General features: G+C 35.6%; 1 protein-coding gene across 1 annotated transcript in view; it reads left to right on the top strand.

Annotated features, from left to right (window-relative positions):
* LOC114325376 (nuclear cap-binding protein subunit 3) overlaps positions 1–27,847 on the top strand; it is a 34,680-nt gene that overhangs the window by 2,281 nt on the left and 4,552 nt on the right. The window contains exons 3-5 of the mRNA XM_028273440.2: positions 3,656–3,946; positions 7,253–7,372; positions 22,723–22,930. Of these exons, the coding sequence (XP_028129241.2) occupies positions 3,656–3,946; positions 7,253–7,372; positions 22,723–22,930 (619 nt within the window). The remainder of the gene's footprint in view (positions 1–3,655; positions 3,947–7,252; positions 7,373–22,722; positions 22,931–27,847) is intronic.

The raw sequence follows: 27,847 nt of genomic DNA on the forward strand, positions 1-27,847 counted from the left end.
ATTTTTTTTCGAAAATGACATTTTGGTGGTTTTAGTTTGAAAACCTTGTATCTCACGATTTACAACTGTTAGAAAAAATTCAAATACACTAGACTATTTTCTACAGCCGAAAAAAGAAACCACATATATCAATTGCTCTCTTGATTTAGTGTGATTACCACATATATTTATAACCAAGACTTTGGTACTTAATTTGGAGTATTTGTTTGAGAGATTCGACTTGGAGAAATGTTTTTTGTGAACAGTAAAAGGTAGTCCTGCATACAGAAACATTTTTTGAACTTTAAATCAAAAGATTTTTACTGTATCAACCTAGTATTTGGAGGTGTGCAATAAGCTATGAAAAATGAAAACCTCGTACATAATAATAAACACAACTTCATTTAAGGTACTAGTACACTTTACAGGACCAAAAATAATCATTTTTTTCAAGAATTTTTTTCTCGGAAACTTTATAACACATGAACATGAAACTTTTTACATATTAATCTCTAACTCTTAGAGAGTACAAAAAATATATCTTTTTTTATTTATGCACGTACACTAATATTGTAGAGGGCGCAAAAGGCGAGGCCTCGAAAAATGATGGCGGACAGTTAATCTCAGGATTGGGATATCCGAAACAAAAAAATCGTACGGCATTTGAAAAAGGAAGGTTTCTTACGTGACAATTTACCACAATTTAACTAAAAAATAAAAGATAAATATTTTTTATCTGTGAAAAACTAAACAAAAACGGGCGATTTTTTCACAAAAATTTTTCAAATTTCCGTAAAATCTTTCTTTTGAGGAACTCTTCACTAACGGTGGTAAATTGTCATGTAAGAAACCTTCCTTTTTCAAATGCCGTACGATTTTTTTTCTGTCAGAGATCCCAATCCTGAGATTAACTGTCCGCCATCGGAGCTACTTTTATTCGAGGCCTCGACTTTGGCGCCCTCTACAATATTAGTGTAAGTACACAAATAAAAAAAGATATATTTTTTTTATTCTTTACAAAATAGATATTAATATGTAAAAAGTTTTATGTTCATTTTTAATAAAGGTTCTGAGAAAAAAAATCTTGAAAAAATGCTTATTTTTGATCTTCTAAAGTGTACTAGTACCTTAAGATGAAAAACACATATCGTCCGTTCGGATGAAAACTGTACAATCTCAAAATTTACAAACTTTTCAGGAGAGCATTTTTAAGATTTATAGGTAAATAAAATTTTCCACAATAAACATTGGCAGGTTTTTGTTTTAGTTTGAATTAGTTGTATCTTTTATATGTCGAAACAACATGAAAATATTTCAACCATATAAATAATAATAATAAAACAAATTTTTTTTAAATAGGATGTTTTGAATTTTGCTACTTTTTTAGAGAAAATATTATTAATTTCCATTATTATACAGATGTTTAAAAAGTACTATTATGATAAAATAGGGTATCTTCAATGAAAAACTAGGCTTATAAACAAATTTAGATTCTCAAAAATATTATAACAAATAGTAGGTAATATGGCACAAATCTTACAGTGAAATTTAGTCTTACAAATGGGTGCACCGAAGGCAAAACCCTTTATTTAACAAAATCACATTTACTATTAAATACAAACAATCAATTAAGTAAAAACAAATTAAAAGGAACAGGAAAGTTTTTCATAGAATCCAAGATGATAACCTGGAATGGTTTTCTTTTGCAGTAAACCCAATAAACCATTTTTCTTTTGCTCTGAAAATTTATCTGGAACAGTATACAATTATGGAAATATACTATTACACTGATAAAGATTACATCATATACCAGTAAATTTTTTCACGAAAACTATACAATTTCAAAATTACATGATTTTAAATAGAATAATGTTTGAAAATATTATGAGAAAAGTTAAATAAATTCGAAATTATATACTATTAATGAAACACAAAGCTTACCTTCAAGTTGACATTTTTGGTTTTGTATACTCTTTAAGCGAAACAGTGTGCGAACTTCCTCGAGTCGTGAACACAACTAAAGATTGTACCGTTTTAGAGAGAAAGAGATGCACAATCCTTCCAATTTAAAACTAACCAATGCGCTCCCTAGCGGATATTTCTTGAATTACGATTGATTGTCACTATTCCAGAGAAAATATTGATGATACTAAGCCTTTCTATATACTTAACTCAATTTCGTAAAAATTTGGAGATTGTATACTTTTCATGCGAAGAGGCGATATATCAAGATATACGAGGTTATCATAGTTACTTGGGCAAAGGCTCTGTATACTGCAAGGATATTGACGTGTTTTTCATAGTTAATATTTGTATTTCCAATTTAATAGCAATATTTAACACTTTTAGCTCTAGGCCAATATCAGATATTTGTCTCAATGTGCTCGAATTAAAAATATGTAACAGTAATTTTTGTTTTTAGGGTTATATTATGCAGAAAATCAGTTTTTTGCCTCTCCTGTAAAATTGTAATTTAGTGAGATACGAGGTTTTCACACTAAGCCATCGATATAATGGTTTTAAAGTTACCTTGTAGATATAATGCCAGAACTTTAAAGCTGTTAAGCATTTGTCACAAGTTTTAAAGTATCTAATAAGAGTATCAAATAAGACTAATTAATCTTAATAGATAGTTTGTCTTATTGTAGTTTTAAAATGGTTTATTCTCAGTTCACTTTAAAACTAATCAGTTTTATGAAGAACTTCCGGACTGTTTGGTTTTATTAGGTTCTTACCTTTTAGTTTTATTGCAGTTTTAAAGATTCTCCTAATATGACTAATAAAACCTATTATTAAAACTACCTGATCTCAAGACTATTATGTCAGTAAAACATATGCCTTAAAACTATTTTTGTAGTTTTCTTTAAAGTTGCTTTCTTAAAAGCAACTAGTTGGCTATATTAAAACCAAACGCTCTTAACTGAATCAATTTGGTTATCGTAAAGACGAAACTATGCTTCTTGTTAGAAACAATAAAACTATCACTCATCCCCTCTTCTTTCATGTCCAAAATGGTCGGTCATTTGTTTTAGAGCGAATCAGTAGTGTAGTGTATTGTAAAAAGCATCACTTTTGTGTTATCTATTTTAAAGTAGATATTCATACATGTACATAACAACATCAATCCTCAGTAGGTATTACATTCTATCCTATCTTCTTTGTCATTTATGGGTACTATTAGTGATACTTTCCAATCTTCCGGGATATTTTCATCTTTCTATATTTTCTTCATTATTTTTTGTTCTCCATTTTTCCCATGGTTTTTATAATTTCTGTTGTTATTCTATTCACACTCAACTTTTCCATACTTCAACGTTTTTATTGCTTCTAGTTTTTCCTCTTTTATTTAATTTTGTGTTATCTATCTTCCAATATATTATTTTGTTCATCATTAATGTCGTCTTGAATTATATCTCTTAATAGTTCTTCAAAGTGTTGTTTCCATGTTTTAACTATTTGTTTCTGTTATTAATTCTCCAGTTTTATCTTTAATACTGAATATTTCTTGTTTTTTTTTGTGTTCTTAGAGTCTTCAGGGTTCTGTTACTTTTGGTTGCTTTTACCGTCTTCTTCCATTTTATCTCTGAATTTTTCTCAATTATCTCTTCGCTGTTGTTACCAATATTTTTAAGATAGAGATATATAGATAAACATAACAAGATTAACATTTTTCCAGAAATAACAATACCTATTCCACCTGGTTACTGGAGGCTGGGCGACAAACATCCGAAAGCCAAATGCTTGCTGTTGAGATATGCAATGAAGACTGACAAAAAACCATACAAGATTGAATACCTAGCCAAATACTACAAAAGAATGGGCACTACTAAAAATTTATCCGACCCAAAACAGAAAGGGGGTATATTTGACAGAAATAAAGATCTGCCAAGGGGTAAGAATCCATGGGGGAATTTGGCCAGGAATTGGGATAAAGATGCTAAATTTAGGGAAACTACACCAACATCAGGTACCATATTTAGTTTTTTAGGATTGTTAAGTATTATATTTTTCATTGTAAAGGTGAAATTTATCAATATGAATGATTTACTAACTTAATAAATGATCGTAAAGGGATAGTCTGATTTTCAAGAGCTTTTTTAAATATTAATAATGTATTTTTATGTTTTTCGCGTTCATCTGTCAGTAGTACGTTATCTTTTGATTTGATCTGTCTTATGTTTGGTTGTTCTTCTTCAGTTCTGTATCCCATATAGAAGTATAGTATCCAATTGAATGATTTCTCCCTTTAGGACCATCTAAACATTTTTAAAACTGTGTGGCTGTAGCCCTTATTTTGTTGAGTAACTTTTCAGTCATTTTCACAGATTTTTTTTCACTTTTGCACATTTGTATATTTCATGGCATGTAGAACAATTGGTTTTTTTTTTAAGGTAACAGTGTTTCCATAGGTCTCAACATCTTGCCACTGTTTTAAAAGTTTTAGTGGTACCATCACCAATGTAATTCATAATAAATTCAACAATTTCATAATGTAAAAATGATATTTTTGAAAAATGATTTTTCCAAAATAGATTTTTCCACAATTTTGAGACCACTCCCTTAATATACATCTACGATAAGATTCTTCTTCTTCTTTAAGTACCTCCCAATCGGAGGTTGGATATCATCATCCTTATCTTAACTCTATCTACCGCTGCTCTGGGAGTTCTATAGAACTGCATTTAAACCAGTCCCTTAAAGTCTTCAACCATGACACACTCTCCTTCTTCCTACACTTCTTCCGCCTCTTATTTTTCCCTGTATTATCAGTCTTAGCATTTCATATCGCTGTCCCCTCATTACGTATCCCAGATATTGTAACTTTCTTATTTTTATTGTGTTTATAATTTCGTATTCTTTGTCCATTTCTCGCAATACTTCCGTGTTAGCTTTTTTCTGTGTCAAGCTATTCTAAGCATCCTCCTGTAACACCACATTTCAAAGGACTGTAGCTTATTGATGTGTTCTTGCTCCAATGTCTAGGTTTTTAAGTCCATATTGCAGTATTGGAAACATGTAGGATCTCAAAGCTCTTACTCTCAGTTCTAATCTAATGTCTTTGTTGCAGAGAATTATTGTTTTCGATAAGATTACATAAGGTAAAATAAAGTAACTAATTAACAAGGATTTCTTATTGTATTATTTATACTTTACGAAATTAATTTCTTATTATACAGGGTGTCCCGAAAAGATTATTCATAAATTATACCACACATTCTGGGGTCAAAAATAGTTCGATTGAACCTAACTTACCTTAGTACAAATGTTCTCATAAAAAAGTTACAGCCCTTTGAAGTTACAAAATGAAAATCGATTTTTTTTTCAATATATCAAAAACTATTGGAGATATTTTATTGAAAATGGACATGTATCATTTTATGGTAGAAACATCTTAAAACAAAATTATAGTGAAGTTTGTCCACCCCATAAATTTTTTATGGGGGTTTTGTTCCCTTAAAGCCCCCAAAGCTTTTGTGTATGTTCCAAATAATTCATTATTGTGGAATCATAAGTTAAACACAACGTTTTTAAAACTTTTTTGCCTCTTAGTATTTTTTGGATAAGCCAGTTTTTATCGAGATGCGGCTTCTTTTTTAATATATTTACATAAAAATGTTATGGGGGTTTTGTTCCTTTAAACCCCCCAAATGTTTGTGTATGTTCCAATTAAACTATTATTGTGGTACCATTAGTTAAACACAGTGTTTTTATTTATTTATTTATTTATTTATTTATCAACGGGCAATCACCCAATTAAAATACAGTATAAACATTAATCACAGGAGATTTATAACCTAACCTAAAGTAAATTTAAAAACTTTAATCATACAAACTAGGAACATTAAATAAATAACAAACATTAACAAAAAATGTACAAAACACAAGGATATCAAGTTATCACGCACAGTTTTTAAGCTGAGCTTTAAATTTATTTGGAAAACTGTAACAATCTAAACCTTCCGAATATTGGTTAGCAAATCTAGGTGTTCTGGACATGAAGGAGTTGTGTCCGTAGTTAGTGCGATGCGGTCTAATGTAAAAAGGTTGAATTAGCCTCGTTTGTCTACTAAAAACTTTTTTAAAACTTTTTTTCCTCTTAGTCTTTTTTTGACAAGTCACTTTTTATCGAGATGTGGCTTCTTTTTCAAAATATACCTAAAAATGTAAATATAAATAAATTTTCAGATTATTAACAGGTCTCTATAATCGTACTTAACCATATCGTCCCTTAGCTTACGTCCCTTACACCGCATAACTCATTTTTACCAACTTTACAGGAGACGAAAAAAACTACTTTTTGAAACACCGCCTAAGTTAAAAAAAAATACCGTTAGGAAACACCGCTTAAGTTATTTTATTATCATTTCTTTCTATATTAATATGTGTAAATGAATAAACATTACTTTATTATATAGCTTACCTCTTAATTTTCTATAAAAACTTTGGATACTAGACTTTTCAGCAGTAAAACTTACGTACAAACATGATAATCACAGAGCGACTTGTGCGATGTCGACCATGATACAGGTGTTGACGACTTGTGCGGTGTCACTACTTTTTGAATTACGGCATCTGATTGACTGAAATCTAAATCATGTGACAAATGGTTAGATGCGCAATGAGCAGACCTATCCAACGGAATTTATATGTCAAAACCGTTAATTTTCGACTTGAGCGGTGTTGTAAGCTAAGGGATGATATACAAATATGTGGTGGATTCAACAAATATTCAAAATATGTCGATAAACACTGGCTTATCGAAAAAGTACTAAGAGGCAAAAAGGTTTTAAAAACATTGTGTTTAACTAATGGTGTCACAATAATAATTTAATTGAAACGTACACAAAAGTTTGGGAGGGTTTAAAGGAACAAAACCCCCATAAAATTTTTATGGGGTGCACAAATTTCACTTTAATTTTTTTTAAGATGCTTCTGCCATAAGAATGCCACATGTCCATTTTTAATAAAAAATCTCTAAGAGTTTTCGATATATGAAAAAAAATCAATTTTTATTTTGTAACTAAAGGGCTGTAACTTTTTTGTGTGCACTATTGTATATAAGTAAGTGAGGTTCAATCAACCTATTTTTGACCCCAGAATCTGTGGTATAATTTATGACCAATCTTTTCGGGACACCCTGTATATCTTATCCCTTTAGTTTAGTTCCATTTTCAGTCTCTTTTCTGATCCATTTACTTCAGTTTTTGAATAGCATATCAATTATTTACAATAAATAAGACCAGTTCCATTGAAACATATTATTTTATTATAGGAGAAACTGTAGAAATAAAGAATTCCAGTCTCGCTACAAGATTGGGAGTGAAAACACGTGCAGATTCAGAAAATGAAGTAGAGATAGTTGAAGAAGAAACCACAGTCAAGAAACCAAAAGGTAAGACCACACATTCTTCATCAAATCATAAAATGTTGCGTTTAAGTGAAAGAACAATATAAAAGGACCTTTTCTATAAATTATGTATGAAAACTGAAATTTTTATCATCATCTTTCAATGAGCTTTTGAACCTCTTATCTTTGCCTGATTTGTTGGTTTGTTATGTGGTTTCGTAGGCTCACACCCAGCATTGCAAGTTCCATGGTTTGTTGTATAAATATTGAGTTAATTTGTGGATTTTTGCATCAGTGTTAAGTCTTTGCTCCGTAAGTTTGTATGGTCAGAACGCATTGGTTATAAATCTTTACTTGAAACACATGGGAATTGAACTTCTTAGAATGTGGCCTAGTTTGACAAATGAAGACCTGCCTGGAAAAACGTTGTAAGAGACAAATTTTTAAAACGTAATTTTTTATTGGAAAAACGGTCTTCATGTGTTAAGCAAACTAGAGACGCTATTTATTAGCATTAATTTCAATTCAATAATTTATTATTTATTGACGGACCGAAGTCCATTAGTACATGATACAATTAAGATGTCACACAAATTAGAAAAATAATTCAAAATAAGATCTAGTAGGTACAAAATTGGTAAATACATAACAAACAATAATAAAAAAATAAAATTATTTGCTCTAAATATCTAAAACTTTTGCAATTAACAAATACAACTTATCTTAGAACAAAGACAATAACAGTAATTGACAAATCAGTCTTGAAATTAGAACATTAAGTTAAATATAAATGTAATTGTGTGGAAAACGCAGTAAAGTCGTTCATAAAGAAATCAATATGCGGAGATAATGTGTTTGCTAATTTAATAGTTTAACAGAGATAGGAACTTAAACCATAGTTTGTACGATTAATGACTTCGTGGAAGGTGGTCACAGAACGGGTGGTTCTTGAAGGTACACGTAGACCAATTTTATTTAAAAGTGAGATGCAGAATTTATGACCATGAATTAAGTTATATAAGAAGCAAAGATCTTTATGTTGACGACGACTCTGGAATGAGTCAAGTCGAATAATTTGCAGTAAAGACTCATAACTTTGACCAGTGAGATGCATCTTATAAGCATAATAACGTAAGGATTTACGCTGAACTTGTTCGATTTTATTAATGTGACAATTATATTGAGGTGACCAAACACATGATGCATAATCTAAATGTGGTCTAACCAAAGAACAATAAAGAAGTTTTAAAGAACGACCAGTCGTAAAGTGATAGCTACATCTTTTAACAAAGCCAAACATCTTTAATGACTTAGAAATCATGCTATTAATGTGTAGGTTGAAATTCAAGTTAGTGTCAAGAATAACACCCAGATCTATAACTGAGTCAACTAATTGTAACCTAGTGTCCCTTATATAGTAAAAATTATTCTCAAAGTTTCTCAGCCGAGTAAAAGTTATAGCATGGCATTTGTTTGCATTTAAGTCCATACCATTAAGTGAGCACCATTCCACAAGACCATTAAGTTCTGATTGCAAATTGTAGTGATCCAAATCAGAGGTAATTATGTGAAATAATTTAAGGTCATCAGCAAATAGAAGAAATTGAGCAAAATTGAAACTTTTATTTACGTCATTTATAAATAAATTAAAAAGGATAGGTCCTAAGTGGGAGCCTTGAGGTACCCCGATTTAACTATAATTTCATTAGAGAAATAATTCTTAATACGAACTATCTGCCTTCTATCTAATAGATAATTTCGAATCCAACTAAGCAGAGGATTAGAGAAACCTAACTGTTCGATCTTATGTAACAATAACGCACTGGCGAAGCGTCCATGTAACCACTGTTACCATTGGTAACAGTTAAAAATCTTGCAAGTAAATATTTTATGACGATGAATAATTCTATTTACCAATATTTTTACCAATAGAAATATATTATTATATTATGTGGTAATAGTACCTAACTCAGTAAATAGCCAACTACTCGTAGACACGAAAATATTGGCGAGTTTATGTGACTCAGTTGCACTTTATTATACTCTGTTACCAGACTCATTTCTGATTACAATGGTTATATACCCACGCTGGCGCTCGGGACCGGCTAGTGACTGAAAATTTTGAAGAAGCGACGGCATAAGCGCGCTGTGTATCAGTAGCGCTGTTACCAGATTTAAAATTGTTGACAGTACCTATAAAAAGTGTGCGTGCAGTTAACCATGGATGAGTGTCGCTTCTTAATCGATCAACTACTTGAAAAGTAATTCTCCTTGTATAATTTTGAAGAAAAAAATGAGATTAAAAATGAAAGACCTATTTTAAACAATTTAAAAAAGGAATCAAAAATAGTTCGATATTTTAAATTTAGTTGGTACAGTGAAAATCCTTGGTTATATTATGGTTGCAAGAAAAATATACTGTATTGTTGGCCATGTCTTCTGGTTTCTACAGAAAAATGGGTAGACCAGGTTCACGATTTAAATAGTGTTAGATTTTTAAAAAGGAGATATGAAATTTCTTCGTTACCTACATGTAAGATGTATACCCAATTTGATTCAATTTGGCAAAACAAAAATCAGAAGTTCTCTTAACCAAGCTTTTAAAGCAAATATTGCTAAACATAATGAGTTTGTTAAAAAAATAGATAGGTATATCCTTAGCACACTTATAATAGATACTGTATGTTTTTGGGCCAAACAAGAACTAGCGTTTCGTGATCATTTTGAGTGCGACGACTCTGACAATCGAGGCAATTACAGGGAATTGTTAACATTAATTGCCAAAAAAGATCAAAAATTTTGTCAACATCTAGAAACATCTGTTTTTTCGAGAGTTTCAAGTGATATACAAAATGATATTATTGAAGCTACACTCAACGGCACACACTTCCGCCACCCAAAATTTTTGATTAAGTTTGACCACCAGTTTGTAGGTACATGTATTCATATTGTTTGGTATTATTCCGGTAACAAAAAATTTTGCTTGCATGTCATTGTACAGGGGTGAAAGGAAGCGTTGTATTTTCTCCTAATTTTAAAAAATTCTGTGGAAAAATGGAATAGCTGATTTTGTTTCATAGTCCTGTCATATTTTCCCGGAGGCATCACCAACATTTTGTTTTTTGAATTATCCGAATATCTTTTTTCTTGTAGTGAAGTGAAAGCTCGTCGTTTATACCCCGTTTAGGCTTAAGCCTCTTCAGGGTGAAGGATTCTCCTTTTCAGGAGTGTGGGAGATTGCGAGAGAGGCGTCGATGATGTGTGGAGAAGCAGAATTGCTAGTGGATTGGGTTAAGAAGGTGGTTTTAGCGCAGAAGCTGTAGGAGCGAAAGATAGAAATTGCCATGCTCAGCAAGCGACCAGTCAGTGAGGGGATTCCAAATCTGTCACCTTAGAGGAACGGCTCTTAGATCAGCGTGTGGGGATGCAGTTGTTTATCTGCGATACATTAGGGGAGTTTGTTCAAGTATTTCGTAATACTCATCGGGAAGTTCGTTTCTGGCCAATTGTAGAAGATTGGCCGGAGGGAATGGAACTTTGTTTTTGGGAGTCCCGGTGAGTATATGCCCTCGCCGATTGCAAGGGGTGATTAGGACATTTTTAGCCCTTTGGTTGTTACCATTAATCGTTCTTATGACATATTTGTTGCTGAGAGAACGGATTCTCTCATTTATGGGGGGCAGTTTAGCGAGTGGGTGTACCAATACCGACGGATATCTCCAATGCTTCCTGAGGCACTTTCTGAGAATTCTACGCTCGCATCTGAGGTTTTTGTTAGTATAATGTTGTTTTAGCGAAGCATAAAGGAGCGCTCTGTAATCGATAATAGGCCTTATAAAGGTTTTATAGGTGTGCAGGAGAGTCTTGCTCGATGTACCTCCAAACATTCCAGATAACGCTCCAAGGAGTTTAGCTCTGTTTCTTACCCTGTTTAGGGTGTGTTGGATGTCGATGTTCCAGTTGAGTGTCCTGCCAAAGTGGACTCCCAAGTAGACCACCGACGGACGATATTCAAGAGCTTCTCCTTGAAGGGTTATTCTGGTTGTTTCGCACTTAGCACTACGAGGGTGTCTGAAGGCAATCATTTGTGTTTTGGCTGGGTTAAGGGTGACTCTCCATTTGTTGCACCACCTTACTACCTTGTCTAGTAGAGTTTGGGCCCTATCAAAGGCAGAGGGCCGTCCTAGCGTGCCTCGCGCAGTGCCTGCAGTGAGCAGTGCAGTATCGTCGGCGTAAAGTAGGATTGACTCGGTTCGATTAATGGGATGGGGAATGTCACTGTTGTACGCTGTGTATAGTATTGGAGCTAATATGGATCCTTGTGGCACTCCTGCTTGAGGAGTAAATGGGGTGGATAGTTGGTTAGCGACTTTGACGCGAATTGTTCGATTGGAGAGGTAGGAATGAATAAGTTTGATAAATGTTACAGGCAGTCCAAATCGGTGGAGTTTTTCGATCAGGCCTGGGTGCCAGACCTGGTCGAAGGCCTTTTGGACGTCTAGGAAGATGCCTATAGCATATTTTCTATGCTCATTAATGGTTTGGGAAATGAAAGTGGCTGCTTCAATCAATGCGTTACGTGTGGAATGTTCAGCTCTGAATCCAAATTGAAAACTGGGGAGAATGTGGTTTGTCTCTAGGAATTCTACGAGTCTCTCCTTGAGGATTCTCTCGTAGACTTTACCTAGAGTGTTAAGAAGAGAAATAGGTCTGTAGGATTCTGTGCTGGTAGGTGGTTTCCTAGGTTTAGGAATCATAACTGTGTTGGCTACTTTCCATGAAGTTGGAAAATAGCACAACCTAAGACATGCATTGATTGTGTTTGTAAGCAGGGGTATAATACTCTCTGGAAGTTTTTTGAGGCACCTTCTGTGGATACCATCTGGGCCAGGAGATGTGTTTTTTCCTATGTTACACATCTGCCTGACGGTTTCCTCCTCCACAGGAGCCACCATCGGATGAGGGTAGGCTGCCATGTGTTGGGGGTTTTGGAGTATTTCTTCCACTCTCCTTTCGACATTGCGTCTGTGTCGCTCGTTGAAGTTTGGGTTGTTGGGTGAGACGAAGGCTGTTTGGAGAGAGCTTTTAAAAGCTTCGGCCTTATCTAGTGGATTATTAAGGATGACGTTATTGACTACAAGATGTGAATGATGTTTAGATTTTTGTTTCGTTAGGATTTTGAACTTGTTCCAGAATTTACTCCCTTCTCTATAGTCCAGCTGAGAAGTAACATGCCTCCACTGAGCTTGTTTCAGTCTGTTAACCTCCAGCCTGATGGACGCTGAGAGTCGGTTGTATTCTGTTTTGATGAGGGGGTCTCGATATCTTTTGTACTCTCTGATTAGTCGTCGCTTTGTTTTGATGTTAGCGATTATTCTGGGAGGTAGAGTTGGAGTAAAAAGATTGTATCGAGTTATTGGAATTGCTAAGGATGAGGCCTCCCGTAGAAGGCTCTCGATTTTAGAGATTCCTGTGTCAACTTCGTTGATGGTTGACATATTACCTAACTGAGGAATGTTATGATCGATATAGTCTTGGAATAGTTCCCAATTAGCTTTACGATAATCTTCCCTATATATGACAGGTCTTATTTGCGGAGGTTCTGTGAAGTTAGTTTTAACTAACAGAGGAAGGTGGTCAGAGGTTATTGAGTCAGCAATGAAGCATTCATCGTCGAACATACCCAGCACATTATCTGTGCAGAGGATATGATCGACTATGGACATTCCAGCCGGCCCAAAAAACGTGACTTCGGAGTTGGTGATTCTGGATATTGGCAGATCAAGAAGTAGGTTTGAGAGCATTCTGCCAGCTGGATTTATTGTACTATCACCGAATTGGGTATGCCTGCAGTTAAGATCGCCCATTAACACTGCTGAGTTGAGTGTGGAAAAATACTCTAACAGCAGGTTGGAAAGGGGTTGATTTGGATGCTTGTAATAGGAGATTATCGTAATTTTGATGTTATTTTGTACGTGTATGTCAACTGCCAGGAAATCCAGGTCTGGAAATTGGATGTGGGGGGGAAGGATGTGTGGGGAGGTGGGTATGCTGTTATGTATCAGCAAGCCGTTTCCACGGCTGACCTGGCTTTTGTGTAGGTGATATGAAGTATAGCCTGTAAAGTTAGGCGCGGTTTTGGACAGGGTATCGGTGAGGGATAGGATTTGTATGTTGTTATCAAAGAGCATTTGCTTAATTAAAGCTCACACACACACACACGCGTTCAACCCTGCCTCTAGGAACATGCGTGTACCGCCGACCAGTCGACGGAACCTGCATGTCCGAAAATCAGACAGGTCACGCCCCAAAGAGCGAATCATTTGGATCGGTACCCGCCTGACCCCCAGGCTTTTTTCCTCCACCCCTCCCCCATACTTGAATACGAGGGGGAGGCTGAACTTTTACTTCGGGTGATTGGGTAATGATAACACCCTCCGTCTATTCTTGGTTGTGGTTAAGCCACCTATCTCAAGGGGTAGCTAATTAGCTTTTCTCCCTATTTACTTTACTGAATTTACTATTGTTAACATGATTTTGGGACTGGAGTCCCTAAGTGTGTGCTCCCAGCGGGGAGACACCAACCTAGATTGGCGTCTCTCCGCTCGGAGCCTCTGTGTGTGTCGGCCACACAGCTGCCAATTTGACAATACTTTCGTATTGTTCTCCTCGCCAGCTGGGCAGCCGCAGGTCTGATCACCAAGCTCGTGCTTGCCGGACACGGTCTCAATGATCAGGATCGCGCTAGGTCTCTCATTGACCTGCCTGATGGGCCTATAGCCTAAGTGGCTTGAATAATGGGCCTGATGGGTCCATTATTTCATTTTATGTTGTTGTCTCCTTGATTTTGCCAGTACTAATATTTTATAGAGCTGAAGGCTAGATAGAAGTTTCGTATGCTATTTTTTTTTTTTTTTTTTTTTGGTGAGCTACTTTGCTGTTCCAGGAACAGCCAAGCCGCTCGTGTTTTTTTTTTTTTTTTTTTTTTCCACTTCTATTTTGCATGATCCTACGACTTTGTGACTTTCTATTTTTTCATGAGTTCGTTATTTATTCTTCTTCTGGGACATCCCTATATCCTGTTATTTGATGTTTAGGCCTTCTGTGTGTAGTACGTATATTTTCATCGTATTCTGTCAACTCTCTTAGTATTCTATTTGGATGGTCTCTTATTTCGTTGAATATTGCATATGCTTTTTCATCCATCGTTCTAAGGATCTTTTTCTGCTTTGTGTCTTTGTTATAAAGATATTTTATCGGTACATATTTAGGTACATTTAGGGCGTCTCTTATTATCTGGTTTTGTATTGTTTGAATTTTCTTTCTGTTTGATTTGCATGTGTATCCCCATGCTGCAGATGCATATGTTAATGTTGGTATTATTATACTATTAGCCATCCTGATCTTCGTTTTAAATTTTAATTTACTCCTACTCCCTATCAGGTGGCTGAGTTGACTTCTTAAGGCTTTAGCTTTATAGACCGTTTGTTTTACGTGTTCCGTATATGTAAGTTTTTTGTCTAGTGTGACCCCTAGATATTTCACTTGGTTGTTCCATTCTATCAGGGTATTGTTCATTGTTAGTTGTCTTTCTGGTCTGCCTTTTCTATATTGAAATACTACTGCCTGTGTTTTATCGGGGTTTAGTGCTATTTTCCATTTTATGCACCATTTTTGCAGTTGGTTTAGGGCTCTTTGTAGGTGATTCCTGGCTAGGTTTGGGTCGCTACTACTAGCTGCTATTGCTGTGTCGTCTGCATATAGGCTTAGTAGGGTTCGTGGGACTGTTGGTGTGTCTGCTGTGTATATGGTGTACAGATAAGGTGACAGCACCGCCCCCTGGGGCACACCTGCCTCCATGGTTCCGACCCCGGACAGGGTGGACCCTATCCGAACTCTGAACCTACGGTTCGCAAGGTATGACGCAAGGAGGCATGTCATCGCCTCACTGTAACCATTTTCATGCATTTTGTGCAGTAGTCCTTCATGCCAAACTTTGTCAAAGGCCTTACTTACGTCAAGGAAAGCTGCCGCTGTATACATTTTTTCGTTGAATCCTTTTGTTATATATTCAGTTAATCTTAATACTTGTAATTCGCATGAATGCCTTGATCTAAATCCAAACTGCGATTCTGGGATAGTTCCTAATGCTTCTGATTCTTCTTTTAGTCTTTTCAGGATTACTCTTTCCACTATTTTGCTTATCGCTGGTAGTAAGCTTATTGGTCTATAGTTTTGTGGAAAGGTCCCATTTTTCCCCGGTTTTCCTATCATAATAACATTTGCTTCTTTCCATCTATCCGGGAAGTATCTTAATCTTAGTATACTGTTTACAATGTTCGTAATATAGACTATTGTTTTTGTTGGCAGGTTTTTTAGCGCTCTGTTTGTTATGTTGTCAGGCCCTGGCGCTTTTTTTGCATTTGTCTTTTTTATTAATTCTTTAATTTCTTCAGGAGACGTGTGTTCTAGGTTTATTCTTCCCATTCTTCTACTTATTCTTTTTGCATTATTTTCTACTTCTATTGTAAAGTCAATATCTTCGTTTTCGTGGAAGTTTTGCTCATTACCCACTTCTAGGGTGTCTTTCATTACTTCTGCCTTTTCTTCTTCTGTGTATACTAAGCCCTGCTGTCCGTGTAGGGCAGGTATTGGTTTCCTTTCATTTCTTAATATTTTTGATACCTTCCAGAACCCGGATTTATTTGGATCTAGTTCTTGGATATATTTGTTCCAGCATTCGTTTCTATGGTTTTCCAGCTGTTTTTTAACTTCTCGGTCCAGTTCATTTGCAATTCTTTTGTCTTCCTGATCCCTTGTTCTGTAGGCTCTTCTTCTTTTTCTATTCTTCTCTTGTATTAGTTCCTTTAGTTCATCTGATATGTCTTTGAACCTACCTCTTTTGATTGTTGTTGTTTCTTCTTTGGTGCTGACTGTTATGGCATTCTGTATTGTTTGTTCTAACTTAATCACGCTGTCTTCTAGTTCCCTTTTGTTCTTGATGTTTGGAATGTCTCCTATGTTTTCGCTAGTGACTCTTTTGAAATTAGACCAGTTTGTCTTTTTCTTCTTGTATGGTTGTGTGTGATTAAGTTCTAATGCACCAAGGGTCAGGATGATTGGGTTGTGACTACTGTCTCCCTCATCTACTGTTTCTATCTCGTATTGTTGTCTTATATTATGTATGATTGCAATGTCCAAGTAAGTTGCTGTTAATCCTTGGAAGTGTGTTGGTTTAACTGGTCCGATTGCAAAGGTGTTTTCTTTTCTTTCTAGATAGCCACAAAGTTGTTTACCATTTCGATTTGTTTTTCTGTCAAACCAGTTGGGAGATCTCGCGTTTAGGTCGCCTATGATGACTGTTGGCTCGTCTGAGTCTAGTATTAGGTTTAGATCTTCTGCGAAGATCGGATCCTGCGGTCTGACGTACACTGAGGCTATTTTCAGCGCTTCGTCAGCCGCAATGATCCGAACTATTGATGCTTCTAGGGTGACCAGACCATCTGGAGTCGGAATGTGTTGGTGTTTTATTCCTTTTTTAACCATAATGGCCGTGCCCCCCGAGAGAGATATATGGTCTTTTCTATAGATGTCATAGCCCGGGAACTTAGTTTTTACTTTTTCTGTAAGTTTAGTTTCCTGCAGCGCCATGACATCTATATCGAGTCTGTTGATAAACTCGTCAAGTATGTTTAACTTTCGACGTAAGCCGCCAGAATTCCATGACCCAACTCGTAAATCCACCAACTGTTCCGACATTAAACGTTTTTAGCTAGCCCCAGTGCATGAAACATCTGTGTCATTTGTTCACACATGCTTGTGAACATTTTCATTTGTTCCTGTACCGCTGCTAGTACGTTGTTTTCTGTAAGTGTCGTATCTTTCTTTCCTTGTGTAGCCGCGGCATAGCTAATGTTTGTTTTTGTTTGTACATTATGTGTGGCTATGTCTCTGGGTATTTGTTGTTTTGTGCTACCCTTTTTCTTAGGTGCATTTTTGCAGCCTCTGTAGCTAGCTGTATGTGCCTCACCACAGTTTGCGCATTTTGCTGGTGTGTCGCTTTCTTTGGTACAGTTTCTTGTGGCATGGTTTTCACCACATTTTACACAACGTGAATAACATTTGCATGCCCTGGAGCCGTGGAAGAAGTTCTGGCAGTTGTAACACTGCAAAACTTCGCTTTTATTTTTGTGTTCGTCTTCTAGAACAACTTTCATGTGACATAGGTTGGTGATTTTCCTTAATTTTTCTATATCACTCTCATAGTACGTGAGCATGTACAGAGGGAGCTCTCTGCCGTCTTTTTTCGACGTCATTCTGTTCAGCCTCGCTATTTTAATTCCTAGGTTGATTATTTCGTCTCCTAGGTTGTCTATGTTTGTCCAGATTGTCAGACCTCTTATAACGACTCTTTTTGTCCTGTCGATGTCTTCGTCCAGAGGATATGCTATATACTCTATCTGATTTCCCATGTTTTCTAGAATTTTCAGCATACCGTGGTAGTCCTCTCTATTTTTGGTCTGTATTACAATGCTTCTACCGGACTTTGCAAACTTGTTCTCTGTAATGATGCCTCGTTTTGCACCCTCGTTTAGTATATCTTGGCCAGCCGCTACTGTTTTTAATATTATTGCTGGCGGTTTTCGGGTACTTTTTTGTTGTGTAGTTTCCCCTTGAGTTGAGGCTTCGGCCGTTTGATTTTCTGGACTCTTTTTTTCATTTGTTTTTTCGTTCTTTTTGTCGTTATCTTGTTCTGTCGTGGCTTTTTGCTGTTTAGCTGGGTTTTCTTTATCAGCTTTGTTCTTATTTTTCCTTTTGTTTGTTGTTTTCACTATTGTGAAGCCATCATCTTCGGTATTTTCGTCTGCCTTCTGCTTTTCTGCTTTTTTATTGTCTGTGTCTTTTGTTGTCTTTTCGATTGGTTTTTCATCTACTTCTTGTCTTGCCTTTTTGTTAGGCATTATTCTTTCAGTAACTTCCTGTTTTTTCCTTTTTACCAGGACTGCGTTTTCATAAGCTTTATTTTTGTAGGGCGTGTCTTTAGCGTTGGAGGCGTGTCCTACTTCGTGTGTTGAACCATTTTCTGTTGGTTCCCAAGTCATTTCGTTTTCTATACTTGTTATGGTTACTGTCTGTTTATTCGTCAATTCTTGGATTGTTTTAGTCAGTTCCATAATCTGACTCATCATTTGTCTGGCTTCGTTGTCTTTTGTACCTATAATGGCTCTTAATTCAGTTATCAGTTCTCTGAGCGATTGTTGTTCGCGCTTATTTTCTGCTTCTCTTTTTTCGAGTATTTCCTTGAACTCACGTTGTTCTGCTTTTGCCTCTTTGTCCCTTCTATCCAGCTGTACCATTAGTTGCTGGACCGTGTTGGCCAGGTCTGGTTGTCCTCTATCTGAATCTGGACTGCTACAAGGCCTTTTATTGGGTTTCTTCCCGTCACATCTTCTGCTGTCGTATCCAGCGTCTAGAAGTGGTTCTGTTTCATTACTTGTTCCCTGAGGGGGTATTTCCAAACCATTTTGTCTATCCTGAGGGGATGCAGGGTTACTTTCGTCTGTGAAATCATCAGGGTCGTCTAGCTGATAGCCTTCTGGGTTTCTGATATTTTCTTCGATATTTTCTTTGATAGAAGAATCTGAGTTTATATCCTCCATTTCGGAGTCTTCGTTTATGATCGAGAGATTCGGGCTGTGTGTGGGATTTTGGACTGGAGTAGTGGCTATGTCAGTCACTGACTCTGTCCTTGGGATGGGTGAGGGTTGTGAATGGGTGATGTCAATTAAATCGTAAGTATGGAGCTCAGTGGACGAAAGATTGTCCATCGACTTATCAGGATTAACTATTTAGACGAATCTGTTTTTTTCCTTTGGTTGGACCGCTGTCCAACCAAGTTCTGGGTGCCGTCCCAGGGACCTTCACGGTTGTCTCACTACTTAATTTGCGATAAGTAGGGTTCCTCTTGCTGTTCTCAATAACTGACCCAGGTGTCCGTTTCTGCACGAAGTGGTTTCTATAATTCCACTCCTTACAGTGTCATTCCTGCGGAGGCACAGTTATATCCCGAGGGCACTAGGCCCGCTTTCTTCGTCTCTACCTGTATCTAGGAGTGTAACCTCCTTGAAAACTCAATAAATGCAAGTTTTCAGGGCTAGTCACATCCAGGATACAGATTTTTCTTCTATTTCGTTTTCCAACCGAGAAATATTGGCCTGCTTGACTGTGTCTTACTCACAGTTGATCTAAAAAGATCAGCAAGCCAATTATTTCACAATTTTCCAACAAATTCTTCACCACGTGGTCGAGACCCCGACGCGCCGATTTCAGTATCGGCTGCTCTGCGAACGTGTTGCTCGTACACGCTCACTCGAACGACTCATTAAAGCTCTCTTTCTACCAATACCCTGACAGTTGACTGTACCCAATACACAGTTGAATGTGACTTATTTTATTTAGCGGATGGGAACAAAGGTTATTTCTAACCCTTTGTTCTTGGGATGAGGTACCATACGGTGACCAAAGTAAGTTTCACAGAGTTGAGATGCGAACTTGCCAATAGAGTCTCTTCTGTCAGGAAGGACGTTGAGCAATAGCATGGTGATGATTTCCATCACCATTTTCGCATCCTCTGTTAGGTTGGCTGAGGGAGCCTTTCTCTCAGCAACAATGGGTTTTAGCTCCTTATAAGAAGCAGCAGGTTCCTGCCTTTTGGGGCAACTCGGATGCCAGGCAGGATGTTTGCCCTTGCAATTCGGGCATGTAGGGTTAGATTGGGTAGGGCACTCGGTGGACTTGTGCTCGCCACTGCCGCAATAAGGGCAAGTCACTTGTCTTTTTGTGCACTCCGCGATTTCATGGCCGCTTTTACAGCAACGGCTGCAATATTTGGTTACTGGGCGGACGAAATTAGGATTCCTTGGTGCCTCGCAAGGTCTGACCAGACCGTCGATGACGATGCCGCTGGACAGAGCACTCTTGAAGTGCACCTCGGAATCGAGGAATAGCCGGACTAGCCTCGTAGGTTTGTCGAATTGTCTGGAGACAATTCGACGAAGTTTATTGAAAGGGAAGTTGATTTCTTTGAGGCTTCGGCTTAAATCCTCTTCTGTGATATCTAGGTCGATGTCTGTGATGACTAATTGAAAGTCGGATAATTTAGTGGACGAATTTGGTTTGGTATTGTGGGACCGAGTAGGAGGTGAGTTTTTCAACTCTATTGCTATGCTTGGGTCGCCAGTGCGTGCTTGTAACCTTCTGGTTACTTCCTTGAGGTCAACCGTTTGGCTGGTCTCAAGGTACGCGATCTTGTCTTTAAAGACAAGCCTAATGTTGACCATGACACCCCTCAGAAGCTCGTGGGTATTAACCAGCAGAAAGAGCTTCCTCTGGGTGTCATAGGTTACTGGAATGTTGATGATTTTGTAATAAAAACGTTTTTCAGGCTGAGTGGCTTCCTTCGCATTTGTCGAGGTCTGAGGGACCTCATTGACAGTAGTGGCAGGAAGGTTTGTTGAAGAAGAAGTTGAGGGTTTTTGAGAGTCGCCAGAGTGCGTCCGAGTGCTTTTCTTGGCTTTTTTGGAGGATTTACTTGATTTGGTTTTAGCTTGCTTAGGCAAACTAGCAGGAGTTTTTGACCCAGAACGAGTTCTGGGCCTAGAAGGTTTAGAAGGTGACTTCTTAGGAGATTGTGCTTCCTTGGATTTCTCCCTAGAGGTTGCGGCATCTCTTGAAGGAGATTCCTCTTGAATGGGAGGGAGGGTAGGAAACACATCATTGTATCTGAAATCGAAATCCAGATCAATGAGTGGAGAAGATGCGCGTGAACTGGTTCCAACCTCCGATGGTGTTGGAACTTTTTCGTGGAGCATTTTGAAAATGCGTGGTAGTGCATTCGGATATTTTTCATATGCCGAACATAAAGTTTGTGAAAGGTTTTGGAGGAATTTTTCCTCCTCGTCGACTGGTTCGCTTTCTGTTTGCATGGTCTCTTGAGACTGGGTAGCCCCCTGAGACGATGGAGTCTCCATCTCAGGGGCCTGGATTATCTCGTGAGGCTTGCGCCTATATGGGGGGAGAATAGTTTAAAAGAGCGGATATTTTTTTATCTTTTCCTGCTAGCCGGTGGCAGACTCACCTAATACCGGCGACGAGAGAACCTCGTCAGGCTCGAAGAAGTCTTGTCCTTCGCAGGATGAGATTTAGCGCTCGCTAGGCGCCTACGACCCACGCGACCTATCTATGGACACCCTCGAGGGACGTCTAGAAGCAGCAAGCTGCCCCCAGACCACTACCCACGAAGCTGACCAGACGTACACCCAGAACTCACCAGTTTGCTTTGAGATGCCTCCTATTTACTTGTTAGCAACCGTTACTTCCAACAGTTACAATGTAACCGTTCCAGGCAACGGCCACCTCTAGTGGTATTTTTGTTGGTGGATTCGTTATTATTATATTCAGGTGTTGTTAGCCTCTTCTGGCTAAATGGCTTTTTGGTATGGCTATTTTCGCTGTCTTCGACTATCTTCTATAGCTTTTGTCTTCTACTAGCCTACTACTTGAGAGAGTGTGAGAACAGTGACCCTCTTCTTTCGGCTATTCGATGTAGACTGTTTTTTCTTGTAAGAGCTGTACCATTTTTTGTAAATAAAAACACTGATTGACTCATACAATATTTTTTTTTCTCAAAGCTGTACTATAAACGGTTCCTAAGATATGGCCGAGAGCCATTCTTATTGAGACACCCGGTACATGTCTATCAAGAGGCTGGTGGATCTATAATTTTCTAATTTAGAAATATTACCTTTTAATGTGTAACAAGACTATTACTGCAATGTTCCAGTCTTTTGGAATCATACCCTCATGTAAGCATTTAGTAAACCCATTTATTTCTCCTGCTTTTATTGCCTCAATAACGAGTCTCTCGACACCATGTTAATCCATAGTTCTTTATTTCCTTTAAAGCTGCTATTACTTCTGACACTGTAGTAGTAATAATAGTAACTTGTGTCGAGAAAATGACTTGTGGTCTTTGGATGGTATAGAGCTCTTTATAAAACTCTATAGCTATTTTCGAAAACTCTATAGCTATTTATCTGTTGTTGCCTTTCTGTCTTTATTCTCAGCTTGTACATTTCTTTTTTACTTTGAGTGAGTTCTCTTTTCATTATCTTTAAACCTTTGTTCTGTTTTACCATGTAATCGGTGATCATAGGAGGCCTTGGAAACCATTATTTTTTATGGGTTAGTAGTAAAAAAGTCACCGTAATGAATGCCGTGACATTTATGGTATAACATTACAGCTTTAAAGTTTGGTTAAGCCAATATTTCTACTTATTAGGACAATTGGGATGTTTCTTAATCTTAATTGCTTCAGTCATTTTTTTGGATTACAGGTAGGGCGATGCGAATGCGTATGTACGCAGACGAAGAAGAAGAAAGGATAAAAATAAGGAAAGCCATTCAGAAACTAAAAAACCAAACTGAACAATTGAAAAAAGAACCCAAAGATTTAAGAACCATTTTAAGCATAAACAACTACAGAGAACCCATCGAAGTGATCGACTTGGTAGAAGATGATCTGGGAAGGAAACTTAAGAATAGGTAAGTAGTTTTCTTTATAATAGGCCGTAGGTATGCTAAACTTAAATGCCTATTCCATCGCTGATGAAAATTACATGACCTTTTTCATGAATTTAATATTTCTTAACAAAAGATCAGAAGGAAAGTGGAATTGATTTGCTAAGCAATATAATAATGCACTATTCTACAGGTTCACAGGTAGTCTGGGCTGATTATCGGAGAATAGGCCATTTTTGGGAAAAGTTATTTACCAGCAATTTTATTGCTGGAATCGAATTATAAGATCCTATATATTAATAATATAGGTATGCAAAGTCCTCAGATAGTGTTCTACTTTTTTTATAAGCAAAATGGCGCCCGAAAATCGTGTTTTTTTTTTCAATGATTCTTCTATAACTCCGAAGATTTTAACTTTACAACAAAAACACCCAAATAAAAATTCACCGTGATTAAATTCTGCATAGAGACGTGTTTTTCCCGATCTCCTCCGACGAAAATTTTCCTCGGAAAATGCGGGTTTTCCCAACAAAATCTTTAATTTTCAAATTAAGTTTTAGATAAGTAATTATCTACCAATAATTAAATAATTTGGTGGCTTAAAACCCTTCTTGGTTTAGATTATAGTTCCAGAAGCTGGTGAAAATTAAACGAACATTTTAGCAACAATTCAATTGTTAATTAATTTACGGTCGCAATAATAACCAAAATAATTATGATACACTGATCAAACTTTGAAATCTTATAAAGATGAGATGCCTATTTAATATTTTGTCGACAAAATATATATTTTTAATTTTTTTGCATAATTTTTAAATGTTAAAAAAAATAGTTATAAACAAATTAACGTTTTTCAGAAAGTTTTTATTATATTATAATTTTAAAAAATTGCTAAAATGCGCATTTCAAATATCTTGAAAATGAATGCTTTAATACTTATTTGCAACCATTTGCAAAAAAGTTATGAAACAGCAAAGTAAACATACGATTACTACGGTGTTTATAATTTTTTTTAATTCTTTCAAAGCGTAGAAGTGAGTTTAAAGTACAAGCTAATTATTTACAATAAAATATCGATTAACAGTTTAATGGTTATATTTTAATTAAAGATTATAAATATATTTTTTTGTAATTTACACGCGGGAAAGTAGAGTAATATACAGTACTGTAGCTAAAATTTTCACTCGGAGCGACGATCGGCCGCTCGACGTACACTTTTAATAAATAATGTATGCTGCGTGTCAGTCGCTTCGAGTGAACATTTTAGCTCCGACTCTGTATCAGGCCTACTTTTTCGCTAAAAATTACAAAAAAAAGTATTTTTAATCTTTGATTAAAATATAATCATTGCACTAATTTTTGACATTCTTTGTAAGTAATTAGATTGTACCATAGACTCACTTTTAAGCTTTGCAACTATTAAAACAAATTTTAAACAACGGAGAATTCGTTTATTTACTTTTCTGTTCCATAACTTTTTTGCAAATGGTTGGAAAATTTTTTTAAAGCATTCATTTTCAAGACCTATGAAATAAGCATTTTAAGTATTTTTTAAAATTAAAATATAATAAACAATTTCTGAGAAATGTTAATTTGTTTATAACAATTTTTTTTAAACATTTAAAGACTATGCAAAAAAATGAAAAAATTATAGTTTGTCGACAAAATATTAAATAGGCATCACACCTTTATAATCTTTCTAAGTTTGATCAATGTCTCATGATTATTTTGGTTGTTATTGCGACTGTAAATTGTTAATTAACAATTGAATTGTTACTAAAATATTCGTTTCATTTTCACCGGCTTCTGAATTTATAATCTATACCAAGAAAGCTTTTATTTCACCAAGCTATATAATTATTGATAAATAATTACTGGCCTAAAAAATTTATTTGAAAATTGAGATTTTGTTGGGAAAACCCACATTTTCCGAGGAAAATGTTCGTCGGAGCAAATCGGGAAAAACATGCCTCTATGTGGAATTAAATTGGGGTGAATTTTTATTTGAGTGTTTTTGGTGTAAAGTTAAAATCTTTGGAGTTATAGAGCAATAATTGAAAAAAATACGATTTGTCGGCGCCATTTTGTTTATAAAAAAGTAGCACACTATCTGCGGACTTTGCATACCTATATTAATAATAAATAGGATCTTATAATTTGATTCCAGCAATAAAATTGCTGGTAAATAACCTTTCTTTGTACTTTACTAATTAGACCAGCGTATTATAACTATTTTTTTTTCAAAATTTAAAGATTATGCAAAAAAAAGAAAAATTTATATTTTGTCGATAAAATATTAAATAAGCATCTCAACTTTATAATCTTTATAAGTTTGATCAATGTATCACGATTATTTTGGTTATTATTGAGATCGTAAATTGTTAATTAACAATTGAATTGTTGCTAAAATATTCGTTTAACTTTCACCGGCTTCTGGAATTACAATCTATACCAAGAAAGATTTGTTGTCACTAAGTTATTTAATTATTGATTAATAATTACTTACCTAAAACTTTATTTGAAAATTAGTGTTTTTGTTAGGAAAACCCGCATTTTCCGAGGAAAATTTTCGTCGGAGCAAATCGTGAAAAACATATCTCTATGCAGAATTTAATTGCGGTGAATTTTTATTAGAGTGTTTTTGTTGTAAAGTTAAAATCTTCGAAGTTATAGAGCAATAATTGAAAAAAATACGATTTGTCGGCGCCATTTTGTTTATAAAAAAAGTAGCACACTATCTGCGGACTTTGCATACCTATATTATTAATGTATAGGATCTTGTAATTCGATTCCAGCAATAAAATTGCTGGTAAATAACTTTTCCATGAATTTTGCTAATTAGCCCAGAGTAAGGCTGCATTCTGGATTTATTGCTTTCAAATGTTTTTTATATACGGTCGTGACAGACATCATCAAATGAGACATGCTAAAAACTTTCGTAACTCTCTTTCATAGTCTATAAACTCATTTCTTGGCAATATTTACGCGATTTAAGGGGCTATCCTAGTGTAAAAGTACGAAATTCATATACTTTTTTGGGAATTTCTATAATAAAATGTACTGTACCAATTATTTTGAAAATTTTCATGAGCATTTATTATAAAAAGAAGTACACGAAACACAATTTTCATAAAAAATATTGAAAATTAAACGATTTATGCGCCATCTACTGGCACCGTGAAAATAAAAACATGACTCTACTGCTGCAGTGATTGGGAGTAATAGAGATCCTGAAACATAAAATTTCAAAGTGATTATTGAAATATAAGTTATTTCCTATACCATCAACTAGGATTTTTGAAAAATATTAAAATTTGGAAAAATAATGAAGTGTTGAAAAAAAAATTTAAAATTATCTAAAACATTTTCAGTTTCAAAAACCACCAAATTGACATTTTTTATCCGATCAAAAAACCCCTAGTTGATGGTATAGAAAATAATTTACATTTCAATAAGAATTTTGAAATTTTATATTTCAGGATCTCTATTAGTCCCAATCACTGCAGCAGTGGTGCCATGTTTTTATTTTCACGGCGCCAGTAGATTGCGCATAACTTGTTTAATTTTTAATATTTTTGAAGTTATACTCCTTTAGGCGCGATTGAGATTGAGGGTGAATTTATATTGATCTGCGCGCATGCGCACACCGACAGAATGAATGCTTGTGATTGGCGAAAATTGATGGAGGGAGAATATAGTGGTTGAGTTTCAGATTGATGAGGAGAAAAGATTCACTGTGTAATTAAGATCGGAAGGTAGCAGTCCAGTTTGAAAAATAGTAATTTTGTGTAAAGTGGTAAATTTGGTGGCCATGTAAGCAGGTTCTTGTTGAGACGAAATCGTTGATCGAGTCGAGAAGTATAATCTCCTCGTGCCCGAATAGATTCCAGTTTCTGTCTGGAACGAGTAGCCGGTTTGTATCAATTTTGCACAAGATATCGAGCTGAGAGAAGAAATCTTGGAATTATAAAGATTGATATTGTTTGTATCGAGTCGGAGACTAAATAGAGGAGAGATTTCGAGCGAGTGCTGTTTTTTGTTTGTGAAACAGTTTGGAAGAGAAAGAACGTAGCAGCATCCGAGGAGCACGTGTGGGAGAACCGAGGACAACACAATCCATGAGAAGAAGTAAAGAAGATAAAAAAGGTTAGTCAGATTATTTGTGAAAAGGAGAGAGTTATTGTATATTGCATACCATATTTGTTTTTTTTGTCAACTTAACAGTTTTACAGCATAATTTATTCATTCATAACTTCATAGAAGAGATAAATAATCTATTTAAAAAGTAAATTAAATATTGTTTTTCTTATAATAATAAGAACAGTATACCGAATCATTTAAATGAAAATTTGTTAAAAGAAAAAGAAGATAGTAGAATTAAAGATTATTTTTATTAGACAAGAAATTTTGACAACAGAATAAAGTTTTAGCATACATTTTGAATCTTATATTTATGGTATAGTATATAAATAAATAATATTTATAAAATTTATATGATTTTGAGTATATTTATTTCCCCTGTTTTGTCCTGGATAAAGTAAGCAACGAGAAATACTTAAAGCCACAAACTAAAGGTGATACATTAAAATCAATTAGCCCCGAGAATATTTTTGATTGTAAAGTTTTATTAAATTTTGGTTTTGTTTGCATGCGTAGCAAGTAGCAATTAAAATAATTAATTAATTAATTGAATTAATAAGATGCTGATCAATCTTATGACAGAGAGAAAATACAGAGTATAATAATATATATTTCGTATAAATAATATGTCGCGTGTTGACTGCGCTATCATAATTATTATTATAATAAATATCCAATCCATTTATTAAAGTACACAAAACCTTGACATACGTACAATAAAGGCATTCCGGACAATTAGAGATAAAACAACCACACATCATAGTCAACAAAAGTTCCTATGGCTACACGAATCGATTTTTT

The sequence above is a fragment of the Diabrotica virgifera genome, chromosome 4, assembly GCF_917563875.1.
Source record: "Diabrotica virgifera virgifera chromosome 4, PGI_DIABVI_V3a".
NCBI classification, from domain to species: Eukaryota; Metazoa; Arthropoda; class Insecta; order Coleoptera; family Chrysomelidae; genus Diabrotica; species Diabrotica virgifera.